At 39.7% G+C, this 22,050-nt stretch overlaps 1 protein-coding gene across 8 annotated transcripts in view; it reads right to left on the bottom strand.

The window, feature by feature from the left end:
• Ralgapb (Ral GTPase activating protein non-catalytic beta subunit) overlaps positions 1-22,050 on the bottom strand; it is a 95,578-nt gene that overhangs the window by 15,395 nt on the left and 58,133 nt on the right. For all 8 annotated transcript variants that reach the window (XM_031372583.1, XM_031372582.1, XM_031372584.1 and 5 more), the window contains 5 exons: positions 20,143-20,295; positions 19,153-19,362; positions 9,706-9,864; positions 6,992-7,157; positions 4,117-4,239 (listed from right to left, as the gene is read on the bottom strand). In XM_031372583.1, the coding sequence (XP_031228443.1) occupies positions 4,117-4,239; positions 6,992-7,157; positions 9,706-9,864; positions 19,153-19,362; positions 20,143-20,295 (811 nt within the window). The remainder of the gene's footprint in view (positions 1-4,116; positions 4,240-6,991; positions 7,158-9,705; positions 9,865-19,152; positions 19,363-20,142; positions 20,296-22,050) is intronic.

Genomic DNA, 22,050 nt, shown 5'->3' with positions numbered 1-22,050 from the left:
CTGCTCTAAAGGGTAACTGAGGTAAGACTAGAAAATAATAAATTCAAAGCTATCTGTTATTTTCTGAATTATTTATATTATATACTCAATCAAAAGCAGCATCCTAAATAGACACTGAGACACCTAAAAGCATCAAGGACCTAGCCTCAATGTAAAGAACAATCTGGTAGCAGTAACAATTAAATGAGCAAAACCTCCAGAAAAGTATAAATATTTATTTTATGTAAACAAATGGTTGGCTGCATGTATGTAAATGTGTCACATATATGCTTGGTAGCCAAGAAAGCCATAAACAGGCACTGGATTCCCTAGAACTGGAGTTATAGATGATTGTAGGCTACCATGTAGGTACTGAGAATCAAACCTGGATCATCTGGAAGAGCAACAAATACTCTAAACTAGAGCCCTCCTTCTAGCCCCAGAACGTAAATATTAACAGAGGATGAGTCAGAGCACGCAATGGACATGGCATTAGGCATGTATCATGATTGTAGGATAAGACTCAGTCATGGGAACCACAGTGTGAGCCAAAGGCTCTAGGTCTTGGAAGACTTACTAGTGCAGGCCACTCAACCAAAGAAAACAGGCCCTCAACCTACAGAGACAGTCGGGCCTTAATTGCTGGAATAAGGAGGCAGACCACAGCTTTGAATGGAAGGAAAATAAATACTATGATACTGATTGTAGAAGGCTCATTCTACTGGGGACAAAAATAATACAGAGTATGAAACAGAGTGTAAAATCAAGGCCAAGTACAAAGGTAGGGAAGCTGCTAAGCTATACATAGCAAAAGTATTTACTCTAGAGATGAGACTATCAAGTGTGATGTATCATATCTCACATGCATGAAGGTGGTTTTTTTTCCACTTACTGTCTAGCCAGACAAGAAGTGAGATTAATTTGCAAAGGACAATATTTTTCAAATGTATTTAAGTGTGTGTGTGGAGGGGGGCATGTACACACCCATAAAAGGCTATAGGATCTAGAACTAGAGTTATAAGTGATTGAGTCACTCAGCATGGGTGCTAGGGTTTGAAGCTGGGTCTTCTGGGAGAACAAGTGGTTTTAACTACTGAGCCATCTCTCCAGGCCACACTAATATTTTAAGCAAAATAAGCCCGTGAGTTTAGATTAAAAGAGAATACTCATACACAATTCATAAGAACAGTGCCATCTCTTCTAGGTTGCTCAGGCTTTCTGCCTAATGTCAGAGATGAGTGTGATGGCATCCTGAGATCCTGCTAACTCTAGGTTTCTATGGGGCTCCACATAAGGGCTCTCACATGGATATCAAAGATAGGTAGGCTTTACTTACGATTGAGAAAGAAATGACCAGAGCCTATACATAGTTAAGCTAAATGAAAAGACAAAACTAGGGTTGAAGTGGGATTTTACTCAAAGATTCATTAGATGAGAGTATAAAGAAAAACAAAATTATGTCAAATGCCAGAAATTGGACCAAACTGGAGATCACAGTGTCCAATGAAATGACCATCAAAGACAAACCTCTCATTTTCTCATATATGAAATCTAGATATACATAAAATCTCCACTAAGAAGGAAGAAGGGAGAGGAATAAGCCTGATGTGAGAAGGGAACAGGTGGGGGGGAGACAGACAAGCTAAAGCATGTTTTCTTTCATGCTAAATTTCAATTTAACAATGTATGTATAGTGGGATATGCAAAAGGCTAGTGGAGAAATATACACATAGAATAACATACACAGATGAAAATGTGATAGCCTTCCCCCTAAAATGGCAGAATTAACATTACTCCATTTCTCTTTTAAGTCTGCCCTGCTGTGTTTTCAATGTGAAACTGCCTTTCACAGGCTCCTCCTTTGAACTCTTCTTCTCTAGCTGCTGGCACTACTCTGGGGAGCCATGGAGTCTGAGTGGGTAGGGCCTGGCAGGGGAGACTGGGTCACTGGGAAAGGTCCTTTAACGTAAAAACCTAGCCACTGATTCTTACCCTGATCTACTTCCTGCTCTGCCATGGTGAGAAGCCGCTACCATATGCTATCACAGATATGGACTAAGCCATTCTGCTGTGGCACTATCACAATGAGGATGAAAACTTCTAAAACCATCAACCAAAAATAGACTCTTCATCCCTTATTTCTGTCAGATATTTTGTATGTCAGATATTACCAACACTGTCTAGTTTTCTTGACAACCTGACATACCTGGGGAGAGGGAGACTCAAATGAACTGCCCTGATCAGACCAGCTTGTGGGCATGTCTTTTGGGTATTTTTTAATTACTAATTGATGTAGGAGGGCCCAACCCACTGTGGATGTTGCTACTTCTTCACAGATAGGCCTGGGCCCTCTAACAAAAGTACCAACAGGAGCCTGGGACTAAGAAGAAAACAGTGACCCTTGGTTGTTTCTGTTCTAATTTAGCTTCTGACTCCAGGTTACTGCTTGAGCTACTGCCCTGGCTTTCCCTGATGACAGACTCTTAACCTTTAAGATGTATTAAACCTTTTCTATCCCAAGTTAGTTTTGGTGTTATATCACAGCCATAGAAAGCAAACTGGGTTAAACACAAAAGTAACTTTCATAGAAAACTGGTACTAAGGAGGTGGAGCTGCTTCTGTAACCAAGCTCAACCATGTAGTTTATAGGTCTTAAGAACTGATCATTAGGGGAATGTCTGGAGATGTAGGCCAGAGAAGCTCTAGAACGCTGTAAGCAGAGCTTAATGGTCAGTTCTAGTAGGACCAGAAATGCCAACAGAGCTTCAGACAGTAAAGACTACTCATTGAGTTTCAGAACAAGGATTTTATTAGGAACTGACTGAAAGTCACATTCTGGCAAGAATTTATCTATATTCTATCACTACCTTGAAAAACTCAATGAGGCTGACATAAAAAATAATGGACTAAGCTGGACATGGTGGCACACACCTTTAATCCTAGCACTCAAGAAGGAGGCAAGTGGATCTCTATATGAGTCTGAGGTCAGCCTGGCCTACAGAGTGAGGTCCACCACAACCAGGGCTACACAGAGAAACCCATCTCAAAACCCTTCCCACCCCCTCCCAAAAAGAAAAAAGCCTATGAGACAGGCAGTGTGTCATGGAGTGGAAACCTTGCAAGAAGCCCCAGAGTAAGCTGTGTGTGAAGCTGTTAAGGGTGAGACCAAAGCTGTGATAGAGATTACAGCATGTCAGGTATGTTAGGCACTACTGTCAAAGACAGCTGTAGGTGTAGTGGAATTACCTGACAGAGTACTCCAACTCTAAAGGCCATAGGGGCAGGATGTTCAAATCTGTTATGAGTTCACATCACTTAACAATATTCCCAGATTGCCAGACACACAGTTATAGGATAACATCTGGACTTTTGGTTTTTAGTCTTGCTTCAGCCCCATCTTTCTTACTCCTTAGTTTTGGAAAGGGAATGCTTACTCTGTATCAGATGTATGTGACTTTCTTTTTATTTGACAAGAACTTGCAGGTGACAGCTACCTCGAGTCTGAGAAAGAGATCTGGTATTTCTGAATGCTATGGAAACTGTTAAGAGCTGTGGCAACTTTTGAGAGTTGGACTGACGCATTATATATTATGAGATGGCTTTTAAGCCACTGGGGCTAGGTATAGAGTATTAAAGCTATATCTGAGAAATTCCTTATAGGTTCATATTTTAAGTATTTCTTTCCTTTCCAGGTATTGGTGCTATTGGGAGTCTGTAGAACCTTTAGGAAGTGGAACTAGATGGCAGAAACAGGTCACTGGGAAAGGACCTTTAAGTTTCAGGCCTGACTGCTGGTTCTGGCCCTGGTACCCACTTCCTAGCCTGCTGTGATGTAAGAAGCTGTCCGAGTTCCCCTTGCCAGGGACTAAGCCACTCCACCATGTCTTTTCCATCATAATGGCCTGAGACTTCTGAAACTATGTTTTAGAATAAACTAGTCACAGAACTAGAAAAGTAACTAACACATTACAGAGAGTTAAGTGATGACTGGGCCTCACACTGTGTCTATTTACAGTTATAGCCCCTTTGCTTAAGCTAAATAATGCCTCTGAGGACTTCAAATTCTCCTCCAATGAATAACAACACACCAAGTAGTGAACAGATGGCAAAACAGCACTATGCAAAACATATTCTTACTCAATGACTCCACAGGAGAAGGAACCACAAAAGCTATTTCTGTTAGGGCATCAGCATAATACAGCACCTTCTTCTGCCCGTTGAAAATGCTAGCCCCAACGTCTTCAGAGGAAGTTATTTCATCTATGAACAAGAAACAACATATCACTACATTCATCTTCCTGTTCATGAAATCTAGCCACTTTATAAAGGAATAGCATTTTTAACAAGAACCAGTTTATAGGTGAGAAGAACAAACATGAATGTTGATTAAATGTCTTTATGATACTTTTATATCATAATTTCCTAGTTTGTGAAATTATTCTGCAGTAATCCTGGACTTTCTACTGCTCCTCAGCTCAGCTCCTGCTTTCCCTTCTCTAATGGTCAGTGATGTAAAAACAGACAAGGGAAGTATCTGCTCTGTGTCAGAAAGAATGAGTTAAGACACCCCTAACTACTCTACGTCTCAGTTACAAATGCAGAGACAATAGCCGGTATGACAGAAAAGATCAGGACCTTCACAGGAGGTGGGCACAGATTTCCAGGAAAGGAAATATATAAAGATATGCTTACTTTTCTATCACAACCAGGAAAAATTTCACCTAACATATTACAAGACACTTAATGCTGGTAAAGATGTGGTACACAAGAAGTTTAGAGCAGAAGTTGACACTTTTTGTGAAGGACCAGATATTAATACCTGATGCTCTGCGGGTAGTATGTCTCTGCTACAGTCTACTTATAAAACTAGAAAGGGGCCACAGCTTAAACTCTAGGGAGGCATTCTGTATTTACAATGGTCATTGCTCCAACATCTACTCTGGAGCAGGCCTGAAGATAAAGTGTAGGTGGACTAACTCTAAATTACAATTTCTTTATCAGAGTCAGGGTTTAGGGAGAAAAGGGACTCCAGCCCAGCTGTTTCTCTTCTTCTGGCTAGTGTGGTGTATGCATGTAAAGTCTGAACCAGCCTTTCTTTACTGTGAGAGAAACAGTAGGGATTAAGCAAGAATACAGAGAACAGATCTAAAAGAAAACTGCAAACAAAATAAGGGTGCTGGTTACACACATAAAAAAAACTTAACCACTTTGGAATTTCTTGGTCCATAGGAGAAATAAATCATTTTCAAAATTTAAGCCAGGCCCAGTGGGATTGGTTTAGTGGGTCAAAGTGTTTACTGCAAAGCCTGAAAACTTGAACTTAATTCCTAGAATCCATGTGAAGTGAAAGGAGAGAACTGTCCTCTGATCCTACATGTCTAGTGTGGCATGCACATACCTGCCACATATAAACACATATCATATACATACACTTTTTTTTTCTTTTAAGACAAGGTATCCCTGGCTAGCCTGAACTCTCTATATGGACAGGCTAGCCTTGAACTCAGAAATCTACTTGCTTCTGCCAAATGTTGTGATTAAAGATATGAGCCACCACATGTAGCCAATAATACATTTTTTAAAACTAATTAAAAATCTCAGCCAGTTTCATTCAGGTTTTCTGTCTCTTAAAACAATAAGCATTTGAAGGTATAAAAATGTGAATGGTGTAGAAAAATCCATTCAGTGGTAGAGTTTCCCTAACATATCTGAGGCCATAAAGTTCAATTCCCAGCACCATATATATATATATATATATATATATATATGTATGTATGTATATTATGTATATAATATCTTTTATCAATTCTACTTACAGAAATTTAAGGTTTATATATAGTCCAGTATATGTTTCATGGGTACATGGAAATTAAAATTATGGTATATCCTCAAAATATTTTTCTCCAACTTGAGTAAAAATTAGAAAGTGGAGGTCAGGTCCCACTGGTACTGAAGGGGAACTGTGAGATAGCATTATCTTGAGATGAGAATAACCTCAGACCTCAGGAGCCCAGAACATCTAGTTTTAATCTGTGCTGCTCTTTGTTACTCTTGTTACAGAGTCTCAGGAGGCGTGTAGAGATGGGTAAGAACCTGAGACAGATGACTATCGAAAATTCTTGTTTCCAGCACTTGGGAGCAAAGAATATACATGAGGAGGTCTCTGTGAGTTCGAGGCCAGCCTGGTTTACATAGCAAGTTCCAAGACAGCCAGCGCTGTTACACAGAGAAACCCTAACTTGAAACGCTCCCCCACCAAAGAAAGAGAGAGAAAGGAAGAAAGAGAGAGACGGACAGAAAGAAAGAAACTATTATTTATTAGATATATTAAAAGTATATATATATATTGTTTGTTTGTTTGTTTTTGTTTTATTTTTCAAGAACGGGTTTCTCTGTGTAATCCTGGCTGTCCTGGAACTCACTCTGTAGACCAGGCTGGCCTCGAACTCAGAAATCTGGCCTGCCTCTGCCTCCCAAGTGCTAGAATTAAAGACGTGCGACATCACTGCCCAGCTTGAAAGTATTTTCATAGGAAGCTATTATTTGTTTCGCATATAAAGAAACATATCAGCATAGTAGTAACTAAGTAGTTAATTTTGTATTGGTTTACCCTATGTAATGATATCTTTCAATCACACAGAAAGTGTCTATAAAACTAGACATACTAGGGGTGGCAAGATGGTTCTGTAGGTAAAGGTTCTTGCTGCCAAGCCCACTGACCTGAGCTTCACACCTGCAACTCACACAGTGGAGAGGCAACAGACTCCCCAGGCTGTCCTCCACATCCATCACACATACATAGCCCTTCTTCCCCAATCCTCCCACACAAAATATGTAATTTTTAAAAAAGAGAGAATATGCAAACTACAACATGACCCCCAAAAGATCAGCACTGAGGAAGGGAGACCTTCCCTTGATACAATGTTTAAAATACTAAAGGCCCACAGGGAAGGGAAAGGCAGGGCAAGAATGACCAAACAAGAAAACAGCGAACAGCTATTCCAAGCTTTACCTTGTTCAGACCCTTCACCATCATCACAACTATTAATTGACCAACTGGTGGACACATGTCCTGTCCAACCGGGGTGTCTCCCCACATCTACTGACCAGCCCAGGGAGAGCAAAAATTCTAGGAAATGTGGCTGAACATTTCTGGAAGACTCCACATTCTTTAAAATCTGAAATACACAGCAAGCATCAGTTATGAAGGGCATACAAGGATATACTAAAATAAACACACCTGAAGACTGATGAGCTTTGAAGCTTCTGACAAATCAAGGCCCAGTTCAGCATGAATTTGGGAATATACCACCAGAGTGAAAAATGCATGTTCTAGAGTTGGCTGGCTGAGCTGGTTGGCCGTGTCCCTGTTTCTTCATGGGCAAAGTGGGGATAATGATGGTTGTGAAGATTATAGGACATGATGTAAATAAAACCCTAAGCTCTCTCTCTGACAAAACAGTTACTGAGCCAGACCTGTTTGACAAAAAATGTTAAACAGGTGTTTGGTAACAACCTTGACAAATATATAAAACTATAAACCTAGTACAAATTCAGTAATGATTAGGTACAATTAATAAATAAATATGAAAACACCCTTTCCTTAGTCCAAAGGAGAGAATATAGGAAGTATGGAAAAACAAAGTAACTAGAAATTTCTCTCTTCTTCAACTGGCCGGAGAAGAGAAACCCTCATTCTAAACAGTGGTTTTGGGGGCTGGCAAAATATCTCAATGGTAAGGGAGCTTGTTACTAAACCTGATAATGTGAATTTGATCCCAGAATCCCACACACAACAGTGGAAGGAGAAAAACGACTCCCACAAGTTGCCTTCTGATAGGTTGCATGTGGATGGGTATAGCATACAAATAAACAGATATGAAAACATGGGAAATTTTTAAATAGTCATTCACATCTTGAGGCCATTTTGACCTCCTGGTAACAAGAAGCCTGGAGATAATTTTGGCTGTCACAGTATGATGGCTAGTATGTACTGTCAGCTTGAAAAAGCCTGGGAAGGGAGTCTCAATGAGGGACTGTCTAGATTAGGGTTGTCTATGGACGTGTCTATGAAGGTTCTTTCTTTTCCTTCTTTCCTTCCCCACCTCTCTTTCTTTCTCCTTCCTTCTCTGTCTGTCTGTCTATCTGTCTCCTCACTATATAGCCCTGGCTGTCCTGGAATTCACTATGTAGATCAGGCTGGCTTTGAACTCAAAAGTGATCTGACTGTTTCTGCCTCCTGGGTGCTGGGATTAAAGGTGTGCATCACTATCAGCCAACAGGTATTTTCTTAACTGGATTAACTAAGGTAGGAAGAACCGCTTTGAATGCAGGCAGTTCAATTCTGGACTGATGATGTAAAGTACAAAGAGAGGGAGTTGAATACAAGCCTATATGCTGATCCCTGAGTATGGGGTGAGATGTGACCAGCCAGCCCCTCATAGTTCCTGCCTGACTTCCCTGACATAATGAACTAAAGAAGGCCTTTTCCCCTTATGTTGGTTTCGTCAGAATATCTTATCACAGTAACTGGAAAAGAAACTAAGACACAGTGATAGAACAATGTTGGGGTCCAAAGTCAAAGATGCTGCTCAATGGTCTGAAATACACTGGGTAACTCCCACAACAAACAGCTGCTCTTAGCATTCAGTTCTAAGGAAAATATGGAATTCTTTTCTAAATGAAAAATAAAAAGAAGGCAGGGAGAGTGTACCAAAACCATATGGAGAATTTTCTAAAAATAAGAATCTTAGCTTGCCTCAGGCCTACAGTCTTGCAAAAGCAAGACCTTAAAATCATGATTTTAAAGGCTCCTCTCAGATGAGTGAAACAGATAGTCTATAAATCTCTAGTCATTTATGCAGTGTTAATTGACGGCAATACTCTGCACACATGAAATAAAAGAAAGCTACAGCTATTACTTCTCAGTCTATTGTGTCACTGCCACAATTATCTTTTGCACACAGAATCAGTCTCGAGAAGTATGTTTAGCTCTCAAATTCTTTTTAAACATTACTTATTTGGCTGTTTATTTAGTGTGTGAGAGACAGCTAAAAGGCAAAAAAAGAGTATGAGACAAAGTGTGAGAGCATGCATATTGCTATAGCATGCGGAGGTCAGATTAATCCTGGGAGTCAGTTTTCTCCTTCATGTAGGTCTAGAGATCTAATTCAGACCACCAGATGTGCCTAGTGTTTCAAATTCTTGTTTCAAACAGAAACTTCCAACCCCGTTACTCCTCTCATCTCTCCATTCTCAAATCACACATCTCTTCAACCCTACTAGTCTTTTTCCTGTTACCCATATCCAACTGTGTCTTACTTCATCATGTTTTTATGCTTTACCTCAATTGAAATGGCTACCTGTAAGAAGAAAGTCTGCTGCTCACTTCTATCTGGCAGGAGCCCCAGGGAAGATTGTCAGGAAGCATTTAAAGCTACTGTCCTACTCTGAAGCTTGAGGCCTAGCTCTAGCTCCCTGTAACTAACCTTCAGGTGTTTTAGTTTCCTCTGCCTCATGAGTATGAATTCATTATGGAAAAGGAATCCATGACTCTAGCCATGCTTCTTGATGATAGAATGGCTCAGGACTCTAGGCTCAGAGTTACAAGCACTTAGTTTCTAAATGAAATAACAAGCCTTAAGCATCGATACAAATACAAACAGCTGACATAAAGACTTTTATGTTTATTGCACAGAAAGAAGGGGGAAAGTTCAGAATTCTTACCTCTTGGTTTGTTTTCTGTCCTGGTTTCATGTAGAAAATAAAAACTGTGTCAAAAGGCCGGCATGGCAAGAGATCCAGATACCCAATGTCATCAAAAAACCCAGGTATGGTAGAATCGAGTGCAATAAGGTGAGGAGGTAGACGACTATTCGCAGGTTCCTGTCACAAGACAAAGGAGCAACTGTTATCCCTGCATTATTCCAATTATAAAGCAGCATTTGTGACTGTGACAGTTTGGTTGATTGGTCATTCACTCATTCCAGTACAGTCTCAGGATAACATGGCAGCCCAGGTTAGCCTCCAACTCACTATGCAGCCTTAGCTGTCCTTGAATGTGTTCATACTTCAAGTTATTGTTATTTCCTTCAGGTGACTGGGGTTATAGTGTATATATAATCTGAGATCCTTTTTTCTCTAAAATATAATGCTTTGTAGAATGAATAAATATGAGTATATGTATCCCACATGAATGCCTGGTGCCCACAGAGGCCAGAAAAGGACATAGGATCCTCTGGGGCTACTTACGGATGGTTGTTAGCAGCCATGTGGGTGCTGGGAATTGAATCTGCGTCCTCTGTAAGAGCAGACAGTGTTCTGAAAAGCTAAATCATCTTTCCAGCCCCTTCAGAAAATTTTAAAAATGTATTTTAAAAACTCATCCATTGCTAATACAGACATAATACAGCACAGTTACTTTGAAAGATAAGTGACAGTTTCATGCCAACACGCTGTCTTAAATACAATGTAGCAACTGCATGCCTTGGTATTGTTCCCAATGCAAGAAATACCTAACCACAGAAAATGATGGATATGATTATATAGCAGCTTTAGCCATAACTGCCAACATGTACAAGAAGCCACAACATTTTTCAATAGGTGAATGGATAAACAAACTGCTTATTAATGAAAATAAATGAAGTATTAAGTCCTAAAAAGACATGTAAGAATTTTAAATTCAATGTTGCTAAGTGGAAAAATAACAGTGCTAGACTGTATTGTACATGACTCTAAACATATACCATTATGGAACAGGTACAACACAAATGGTACAAAGACCAGTGTTTACAGGAATCTGTGGTGGCAGTGGGAACTCTGCACACAGGAACATGCAGGTGCCCATACATACATGCATACATACATACACACACAAATCCCATAGTTTTTTAAAAATTCTACAATTGTAGTGTACTGGCTGGTTTTGTGTCAACTTGACACAAGCTGGGGTTATCACAGAAAAAGGAGCCTCCCTTGAGGAAATGCCTCCATGAGATCCAGCTGTAAGGCATTTTCTCAGTTAGTGCTCAAGAGGGGAGGACCCATTGTGGGTGGTGCTATCCCTGGGCTGGTAGTCTTGGGTTCTATAGGAAAGCAAGCTCAGCAAGTCAGAGAAAGCAAGCCAGTGAGTAGCATTCCTCCATGGCCTCTGCATCAGCTCCTGCTTCCTGACCTGCTTGAGTTCCAGTGCAATTTGGAAGTGTAAGCTGAATAAACCCTTTCCTCACCAACTTGCTTCTTCGTCATGTTTGTGCAGGAATAGAAACCCTGACTAAGACAGGTAGGCACGTGTTATACAATTTGTCAAAAACTATTGGCCTGTTACGATACTGAACTCTAATGTAAATTAGAAACTCCAGTTAATTATCCATGACTACATGCTTATCTACTATAGCAAACACACCACATCGATGGAAGTTGCTACCACAGAAAAGTTTGGAAGCTGGTATAATACAGGAGTCCCCTACACTTCTTGCTTGGCTGTTATATAAACCTAAAATTTCTTGAAAAATACAAAATTAATTAACTTAAATGTATTCTGGGGGCTGGAGAGATGGCTCAGCAGTTAAGAGTGCTAGCTGATCTTCCAGAGGTCCTGGGTTCCATTCCCAGTGACCACATGGTGGCTTACAACCATCTGTAATGGGATCTAATTCCCAATTCTGGCTTACATTAAGACAGAACACTCATATATATAAAATAGATAAATAAAATGCATTTTTGTTTCATTTTTTCTTCTAATCCCTTATCTTCTTTAATCTTGCCAAATAAAATTTTAACAAAACAAGGTTTTGCTGGCAGTGGTGTTTGTTTTTGTTGTTTTAAGAAAGCCACTTTCAGGGGTGATAAGAATCACTCTTTTTCACAGAGGAGGGATTCTGAACTTGGTCTTTTAATCTGATACTTAAATTCCTACCGAGAGTTGGGAAACACTGACCACAGACATTATCTTTCTGATATAAAACAGTAGAAGATTACAAATAGTCTCATGACAATTCAGGGCAGATTTTTTTGTTTTTGTTTTTCAGAGATGGAGACTTACTATAGATCTTCGTCTGGTCTGGAACTCTCTCTGTAGACCATGCTGGCCTTGAACTTTAGAAATCCACCTATCTCGGCTTCCCAAGTGCTGGGAGTAAAGATGCACTCAGATTTTTGCCACTCAATGAATTTCCTTGAAATATAGTCAGACCTCCCAGTTTTCCACTTTTCCTTTGAAATTGTGGATGAGGAACTGTGAGTGTTGGCATATTGTAGATACCATGTGAGCAGAGTGTTCACATACTTGTGATTTTCCTTTGTTTCTTCCTATAGCTCTTGCACAAAGTTTTTTAGGGTAAATATAATTTGTGTTACTATTTCAGCTGCAGCTGGGATATGTTCACACTCCTTGAGCTGCGTGTGTGTATATGTATTGATCCTTGTTTATTTTTGAAACAGGATCTCATTATGTAGTCTTGGTTAGGCTAGAACTTAACTATGTAGACCAGGCTGGCCACAAATTCAGAGATATGCCTGCCTATCTCCAGAGTTCTAGGATTAAAAGTGTACACCACCACACCTAAGTTCACAATGCAGTTTTGAACTTTTACTTTTTAATTTGCAAAGTGTATGCATGTGCCTATATGAAAGTCAGAGAACTTTTGTAAGTCAACTCTCTACTACCCTTACCTCAACTCCGGTGAGATCCAGGGATCAAACTCTGTTTGCACAAGTCTTTACAGAAGGTAAGACATCAGCTAAGACATCAACAGTCCATCACACTGTACTATCAGCTGGATCTTACAAGTAGTCATTACCTTAACTCATTTATCTTAAATATTGTATTGATGGTTGCCTAACTAAGAAGTTAGTTTCTCAGCCGGGCAGTGGTGGCACACTCCTTTAATCCCAGCGCCTGGGAGGCAGAGGCAGGTGGATCTCTGAGGTTGAGGCCAGCCTGGTCTACAGAGTCAGTTCCAGGACAGCTAGGGCTACACAGAGAAACCCTGTCTCGAAAAGAAGTTAGTTTCTCTTCAAACTGTCTCTGTCTCAATGAAATCTCACGTAGTTTATTTTCATTTTTCTTCCTTCATTTTTCCTTGTAGTGTAAGGTGTCACCACGGGAAATCTTCCTCAACATTATTTTAGAACAGTTTATTAATCTACAATTATTTAAGGGTAAAAGTTAAAAAACTCACTGTCTAAATGTTCTCATTGTTACTTACTACCAATTTGTCAAGGTATAAATTATTTCTGATTTGTACAAAAGGTGTCTCTAACTTGCTGGGGTGGGGAGCACTTCAAAGGCCTTTGAGATACAGATTCATAGTACGTGTCCTAAACTCAACGGCATTCTTAAAGTCAGACCAGTATCGCTCTATAAAATCTTGATTTCCTTTATTGTTTGATGTAGTCAAATTATTTTCTTAGTATTTTTACTAACATTTCCCAATAATCAATTCTCCCTACATTCTTTGATAAATCATACTAAGTTGCAAAAGAGAATTAACATGCTTTTGATTCAGAATTCAGTCAGCATAATACTTTTATACATATATTCATAAAATTAGTTTGCAGTTGCTTTTAAAGTATGTAATATCTTGTTTAAATTGTTAGGAATATGCTAAATTCACAAAAATAAAATTGGTAACTTTGCTAACTTTCTCCTACTCTGGTAGAAATTTTTGTAAATGATCATTATTTCTTAAATCCTTATTCTAAAGTATTAAGATGAATAACTATACTTTCAGGAACAAAGCTACTCCTGGGAACTTCGAAGCATATACCCAAAAGATGCTCTACCATGCTACAAGTACACATGTTCCACTACGTTCAGAGCAGCTTTATTTATAATAGTTCGAAACTGGAAACAGCCCAGATGCCCTTCAACCAAAGAATGGGTAAAGAAAATGTGGTTTGGAATACACTTGGAGGACTGAAAGCATAACCATGGCTCAGTCCCATTTATTTTTTTTAATTCCCCTCTCGCTGTCTGATTCCCTTAATTTCCTCCCCAGGCTCCTTCCTCTCTTCCAGAGACCCCGTTCATGTGTAGTCGCTGGCGGCTGCAACAGCTGGCGCCCCCAACGTGTGGCCTGGAAACGAGGGGGAGAAAAGAGGGCAGCACTGCCTTGATGGAGCTCCTCAGAAAACAGAAGAAAAAAAAAGATGGCATCTGGCACAGAAAACTCTAGTTTGTGTGTCAAGTTGACACAAGACTAGCCAGCACAGTGTCCTTGTGTCTGTGACATAGATATTTAGCATTGAGATGTCATCATGGTGGATTTTTCCTTTGAGGTGGCAACTGAGGCTCGGAGAAGTTCAGTAACTTGTTTGAGGTGAACGAGAGCAAAACAAAAACTCAAACATCTGGATGGCTAACCTCAGACATGATGGTTTTTAACACTATCAACATATCTGCAATGCATGGACTCATGGAGGGGATTTAAACCATTCTACCAATAGCCTTTTACAGATTCAATGCAATCCAAATGAAAATCTCCATCTTATTTTTTCTATTAGAAATAGAAATAGCTATCCTAAAATTTTAATGGAACTACAAAAAATCTTAGATAGGAAAAATAAAGCCAGGCCAAACAAACAGCAGCAACAAAAAACAAAACAATTCTGGAGATATTACCACTTCAGGTCTCAAGATATATTACAGAGCAGTAATTATAAAAAACAGTATGGCACTGGCACAAAAAGACGTGTAGACCAATGGAATGAAATCCAAGACCAAACATTGTTGGGGATTCAGATGATCTGTGGTTCCTTCTCAGGCACAAACGTTGATCCAGGCACAAGACAATGGCTCAGAGAAATGTCTTCCAAGGCAAAACAAGGCCACAAAGGCAGGGAAGCACAGAAGAAAGAACTCACATAAAGGGGTCAAAGACACTATTTACTGGATCTCTGCTTGCAATGCAATCTCTAGGAGTCAGATAAACAATATATAAACAGCAATGGGAAAAATAAAAATTGTTCATTCTTCAATTAAGCCTTGTGTCTCTGTTTTTCCAAGTTCTTGTGATGCCCACAGCTCTGCTTACTAAGGCAAAACATGAGTACATGTAGCTTCTGCTGTTTGGTAATTCACAAAGGTGCCAAAAATGTACAACTAAGAATAGGAAGCATTTCGATGCTGGGGAAAAAAAAGAAAATTATGTATAACCAGAGAACTAGCTTTCTTGGTCTAGAAGGTACCATGCAAAGTTCCAAAGGAGGGTAGGAACTAATAATCTTAACCAGCTATGACGCCTATGACCACAATAACTACCACAGCACAATAAACCTATGGGCGTAGTAGTGGCAAACAAACTTTAATAGTAACCAATGGATTCCTAATTGGACTTAAGACCCACTCAGTGAAAGAGAAACCACGTCTTTTAATGGAAACTTACCGAACTGTAATGGCTAGTGAAGTCATGGATATTGGAGGAGAAACTACAGCTACCCCTTCACTAGACCAGAGTAATTTCTAACTACACTATAAATATTTATTTTTATACCCACAGTTAAATATTGTTCTCATCTCTCATGAAGAAAACCCTTCTTTGCAACATATAGATGCCATTACAGAAAACCACAACAGATCAACATGCAGAGTTGTAAAGCATAGTTCCAACTAATAGATCTACAACTCCTGTAACTAAAGCTCAGGGAACATCATAGAAGAGAAGATGTAAAGACTGTAAAAGTCAGGAACAGCAAGTTTGCCATCATCATCTATCTATTAACATCAATTTATCATTTATCTATTTATCATCTATTTCTTTTATCATCTACCTATCACTTATCTATCATTTACTTCTACTATCTATCACTTATCTATCACTTACTTCTACTATCTATCTATCTATCTATCTATCTATCTATCTATCTATCTATCTACCTACCTACCTACCTACCTATCCTATCCTATCCTAGAAATGTGGGCAAATCTACATACATAAGGTCTTACTAGCATGTCTACCTAAACGTGGCAATACCAATAGACATACTAATGTGGAAAAGGGAACACCCAGGAGAACTCAACTCTACACAAGCAACTACAAGCCATTAAGGAATGCAAAGAACAGAAAAAATAGTCTTTGACAGGGGAGAATGCACTGATTGGTTATCCCATACCAGTTGGTCAGCCCTAAGAACATATACACACAACTAATATTACATAGACTGAGTATGTTATACATACTCACATATATATGTTTTTAAGTATGTATGATCTACCATCTGTCTATCATCTATTTATCTATATATATTCTATCATGAATCTATTTATATATCTATGTATCTGTGTATCTATAACCTATCTATTCTATCATCTATCTGTCTATCATCCATTTATTTATTCATCTATGTTACAACTTGAAAAAGAGAAAAATGGAAACAGGGAGTTTTATAGGAAAATGATGTTATATTATTATCTCAAAAAATTTAAAAAAAGAAATGGTGCCTTTTGTTTCTTTCTTTCTTTTTTCCTTCTAGACCAAGGGAATGTTGAAAATGGAACTTCAGGTGGATGTTATGGATTGACAAAATAGCTTTTGATTTATTTGCTTGAAATATGATCTGACTCTGTAGTCCAGACTAGTCTACAGTCCACATGTGTCCCATGTTGGTCTTGAACTTATAACAATTCTGCATTCTCAGTCTCAGTCTCAGGGGGTTGTTATTTTTATTTATATCAATAAAATGTAAACCCATGGGTCATGGGTGATGAATATTTGTAAGTTGAATAGATGATATAAATTTATCTCCAAGTGCTTTAAAAAAAAAAAAGAAAGAAAATGTGGTTCATTTACACAATGGAATACTACTCAGGTATCAAAAACAGGGACATCAAGAAATTTGCAGGCAAATTGAAAGCAGTAGAAAATATCATCCTGAGCAAGGTAACCCAGACCCAAATGGACATGAGTGATATATATACTCACTTATGAGTCAGTATTAGCCACAAAGTATAGGATACCCACGCTACAATCCACAGACCCAACAAGGAAGGCCCAAGTGAGGATGCCTAAATCTCACTCAGAAGGGGAAATAAAATTATCATCAGAGAGGGGCCTGGGTAGAGGGGGGTTAGGGAGGGGAATGGGGTGAAGGTGGGGACCAGGATCAGGTTTGGGGAAAGATGAGAAGAGAGGACAGGGAGAATGAATGGAAATCAACAACTAGGGGTGGGGGTACAAACATATCTCTAGGACATGCAAGAGACCTGAGATAGGAGAGACTTCCAGGAGGAGTTAATGGGGTGACTGTAGCTGAGTCTCCTAGCAATGGGGGATTTAGAACCTGAAGTGGCTACCTCCTATAGCTAGACAGGACCCCAGTGGAAAAGTAAGGACACCAACCCACCCATAAAACCTTTTGACTCAAAATTCATCCCGCCTACAAGAAGTGCAGGGATGAAGATGGAGTAGAGACTGAGGGAAATGCCAACCAATAACCAGCCTGACTTGAGGCCCATCCCATGGACAAGAACCAATCCCTGACACTATTAATGATATTCTGTTATGCTTGCAGACAGGAGACTAGCATAACTGTCCTCTGAGAGGCTCCATCTAGCAGAGACCCACAGCTAAACATTTGACAGAGCTCAGTGGCTCCTGTGGAAGAGTTGGAGGAAGGATTAAAGGGCCCAGAGCGGATAGGAACTCCATAGGAAGACCAACAGAGTTAACTAACTTGGACTGCTGGGGGCTCCCAGTGATTGAACTACCAACCAAAGAGCATACATAGGCTGGGCCAATCCTCCTCTCCCCGTGGTATATGTATAGTGGATGTGCAACTCCATCTTCATGAGGGTCCCCCAACAATTGGAGCAAAGGCTATTTCCAAATCTGTTGTGTGCCTGTGGATCCTGTTCCCCTAACTGAGGCCACTTTGGCTGGTGAGAGAGGACGCACCAAGTTCTGCAGTGACTTGATGTGCCAGAGTAGGGTTGATATCCCAGGGGTGTGTCCCCTTCTCAGAGAAGGGAAAGGGAAGTAGGGTAAAGAGCTGTGTGAGGGGGATACCAGCAGAGGATGGGGAAACTGTGATTAAGATGTAAAGTAAAGAAATAAACTAATTTAAAAAGAAAAAGACCTACACTCTCAGGAACAAGGCTAGTAAAGGATGCAATAATTTTCATCCTAGATATTTCAATTTACCACTTCTTCTATGGTAACTTACTCCACTAGGAACACCACTAATCATTTGTAGGCTAAATCTTTGTTCTGTGCCTTCCTTATTTTCTTCTACATCTATTATTTCCCATTACCTGTACTTTTCCTTTGCATTTATTTATTTAGAGACAGGATCTCACTATGAACCCTGGCTGGCTTGGAACCCACTTTGTAGACCAGGCTGGCCTCTAACTCAAGAGCTCTGTCTTCCTGTTTCTGCCTCTCAAGCCCTAGGATTAGAGGTGTGCACTACCATATCAGGTTCTTTCCTTTTCCATTTTCAGAGGTTTTGTGTTTACATTCCACATCTCAAACTAATTTCTACAGTATAAAATATATTCTCTCTATATGCTGAAATCCAAATCAATCGGCAACATCATTCTGCTTTCCTAAAAAATTAAATGACATATGTCCAGGTCAGTTGTACTTTTCAGGCAAGTTATCTACCTATCTACCTACCTACAATACTAGGGTACATACTCCCTCCCCTTTTAAAGACAGATCTTACTATGTAGACCAGGCTGGTCTTGAACTTTTCTGTCTCCACATAAGCACGAGCCACCATGACTAGCTGATCTTACCAACTGTATAACATAAGATGTGTGGCTTGGGTTGTAATACTACAGACCTGGGGCTAACTAAGGTTGTGACTCACTGGTAGGGTGTTTGTCAGCATGTGTATTCAGTTCTTAGAACCACAAACCAAAGCCCAAATACATAATAAGGGAAAATTTTACTACAGAATTAACTTCATTCTTTTGAAGAGTAGCATGAAAGAATCACTTCCGAGCTCAGCTTCCGATGGAAGCAATCCCTTCACAGGTGCACTGTCCTGAGCCCAAACTGAACCCCAATAGCAGCACAAAATCCCACTGACTTGAATGCAAATAATATAAGCTCAGTTTTTTGTTTGTTCATTAGTTTTAAACCTTTCTTCATTTTGACAAAAGTTTATAGCTATCATCAACCAATGGTTAATTTGTGAATATATTTATTCATAGAAGTTCCTAAAAATTACCTTCAATGCCTCTAAGGACAAAAATCCAAAGTGAGAAAGGAAAAGGCGGGCTGTCTGGAATTCCTGGGCAGGAGGTGGAGGCTTACAATCCGTAACAGGGTCAGGGAAGCTTCGCTTCTGCAATTCCCCCTCGCTCTGCTGTTCCAGGTGCATCTCATAAGCAATTTGTTGTGCCATACCACTTCTTAATTTTTCATGCCTTTCTTCTAACTGAAATAAGTCAGATACTTTTAAAACATTTCCTCAAAATGAAGTTTCTTTTAATTTTAAAACAAAAATAAAGCAAAACACAACAAAGAAAATGCTAAGTTCTGCTACTGATCAATACTATATCTCAGTTAAACATAGAGCATAGTATTAAGCCAACACCGTTCAAAGTTAGACCTATAGCCCAAAATTCTTCCCCAGGACCTAATCAACTTCTTCATCTCCTGCTATCTCTGCTCTGAGCTGTTTTCTCACTTGACTCCCAGATGATTATCTTCACCCTGCTGTGCCTATCTCTTTAAAGTATTTACCCATATGGATTCTTTACCTTCTGACCTAACTTTTACATTAAAGTTTCATCCCTTCTCGCATGAAGATACTTCTAAACAACCTGACTTAATTATACAACCACCTCCACCTTCACCATTAGACTAGGCATGAGCAATGCTCTGAGCTTCAGATGTTAGCCACTTTCAAGGGTTGTATTTCCCTCCAATCCCAACCACATTTCTTATGCTACCCAAACATCTGCCTTTACTACCAGATTTTGATCATGTTATCATACTACTGAAACTTATTGTCAGCAGCCCAGCCTCTAAGAGACATTTAGTTCTTAACAATTGGCCAAAATCTACAAACCCATCCTTTGACATGTCAAACTGCTGATGGTAGTCAAACCTTCTTCCCCTCCTCTCTAACACTAACGGCAATGTCTGACCACATATACCACGTAAGAATGTTGTATTTATCCTTTCAGCAGGAGCTAACAATAACTTGTCTTACTTCTTCAGTGACAATTTCATGTAAATCTGGAATGCTCAAGTCTGCTTTTACAAAAGGAATCTTGTCCACCTCTTCAGGAAATGGCCGATGTTTCACAGAATATTTAAATCCAACATCATTTTTAGGAAGTGGGCGAGGTTCAGGCACAAAAAGCTATTAAAATAACACAAAAGAAATTATGGTCATCATCCAGCAACAACTAACAGTGTGTTTTCAGGCATGCCCTTGGTCTGCCTTAATGCCTCTATTTTCCTAGGTTTATGTGTCATCAACACTCATCAAATCTGCATATGCTATGCTACTGGTGCAAGTAGGAAACCTACAGATTGTGTACTCAATTTCATTTCTCTAAAAATATTTGCCACCTTACAGATTTCATGAGCAAGAAACAGCTCCAGACCTCTACTGTCCAGGCATCAATCATGCACACACAACTCTTAAGTTAATGATTAAGGCAGTTTAAAGGTTTTTTTTTTTGTTTTTTTGGGGGGTTTTTTTGTTTGTTTGTTTTTTCGAGACAGGGTTTCTCTGTGTAGCCCTGGCTGTCCTGGAACTCACTCTGTAGACCAGGCTGGCCTCGAACTCAGAAATCCACCTAAGACTCAAACTTTCTTAAATTTCTACATTGTCCTAGGTGTTTTGTTTTGTTCTGTTTTGTTCTGTTTTTTTTTAAACAGGGTTTCTCTGTGTAGCCATGGCTGTCCTAAAACTCTGTAAACTAGGCTTGCCTCAAACTCAGAGCTATGCCTGCCTCTGCTTCCTGAGTGCTCCAGGATTAAAGGCTTGCACCACCAGGCCATGCCCTGTCGTCCTAGGTTTTATCTCCAGTGCAAAACAAAGTAACAAACAAAAGTCCAAAGACCCAAACTTCCTTTTTTCCTAAGGGCTCTCAAGTCACTCCACACATCTCTAGAAAGCATGTTTGTTTAGAACCTTAGCTGGGCCGGGCAGTGGTGGTGCACAACTTTAATCCCAGCACTTGGGAGGCAGAGGCAGGCGGATTTCTGAGTTTGAGGCCAGCCTGGTCTACAGAGTGAGTTCCAGGACAGCCAGGGCTACACAGAGAAACCACGTCTCGAAAAAAAACAAACAAAAAAGAACCTTAGCTGGCTTAACTAAGAGTATGAGCCCAAATCTAGGTCTTCATGGCCCCAACATGCTGCCCTACTGAACCTTCAAAACTTTAGTTCCTTTCCTATTCTGCCCCGACACCCTGTGAGTCTTACAGAGCCACTAACAGAATGCAATCTGCTCAGCTCACTAACAGATACATCTCAGGGATTAAATTTGGAGAGAATCCAAATGATGAGCATTTCATTACAATATTTAAAAATAATTTTTAGTAATATAATGTATATTTCTTTAAGCTCTTAACCTTACATAGAAAGAAAAATGATTTGAAGAAAACTGAGTAAAATTATCAGTGTATCACAAAGTACAAACCACAAACCACAAGGAACTCAAGAAGAAGGAAGACCAAAGTGTGGATACTTCGTTCCTTCTTAAATGGGGGAACAAAATACCCATGGAAGGAGTTGTAGAGACTAACTATGGAGCAGAGACTAAAGGAAGGACAATTAAGAGCCTGTTCCACCTGGGAATCCTTCCCATATTCAATCATCAAATCCAGACACTATTGTGGATGCCAACAAGTGCTGGCTGACAGGAGCCTGATATAGCTGTCTCCTGAGAGGCTCTGACAGTGTCCGACTAATACAAAAGTAGAGACTCACAGCCATCCATTGGACTGAGCAAAGGGTCCCCAATGAAGGAGCTAGAGGAAGGACCCAAGGAGCTTGCAGCCCCTTAGGATGAACAACAATATGAACTAACTAGTACACTTAGAGCTCCCAGGGACTAAACCACCAACCAAAGAGTACACATGATGGGACTAATGGCTCCAGCAGC

This window comes from Mastomys coucha, unplaced genomic scaffold (genome assembly GCF_008632895.1).
Source record: "Mastomys coucha isolate ucsf_1 unplaced genomic scaffold, UCSF_Mcou_1 pScaffold15, whole genome shotgun sequence".
Classification (NCBI taxonomy): domain Eukaryota; kingdom Metazoa; phylum Chordata; class Mammalia; order Rodentia; family Muridae; genus Mastomys; species Mastomys coucha.
This window is presented reverse-complemented; position numbering and strand designations above follow the sequence as displayed.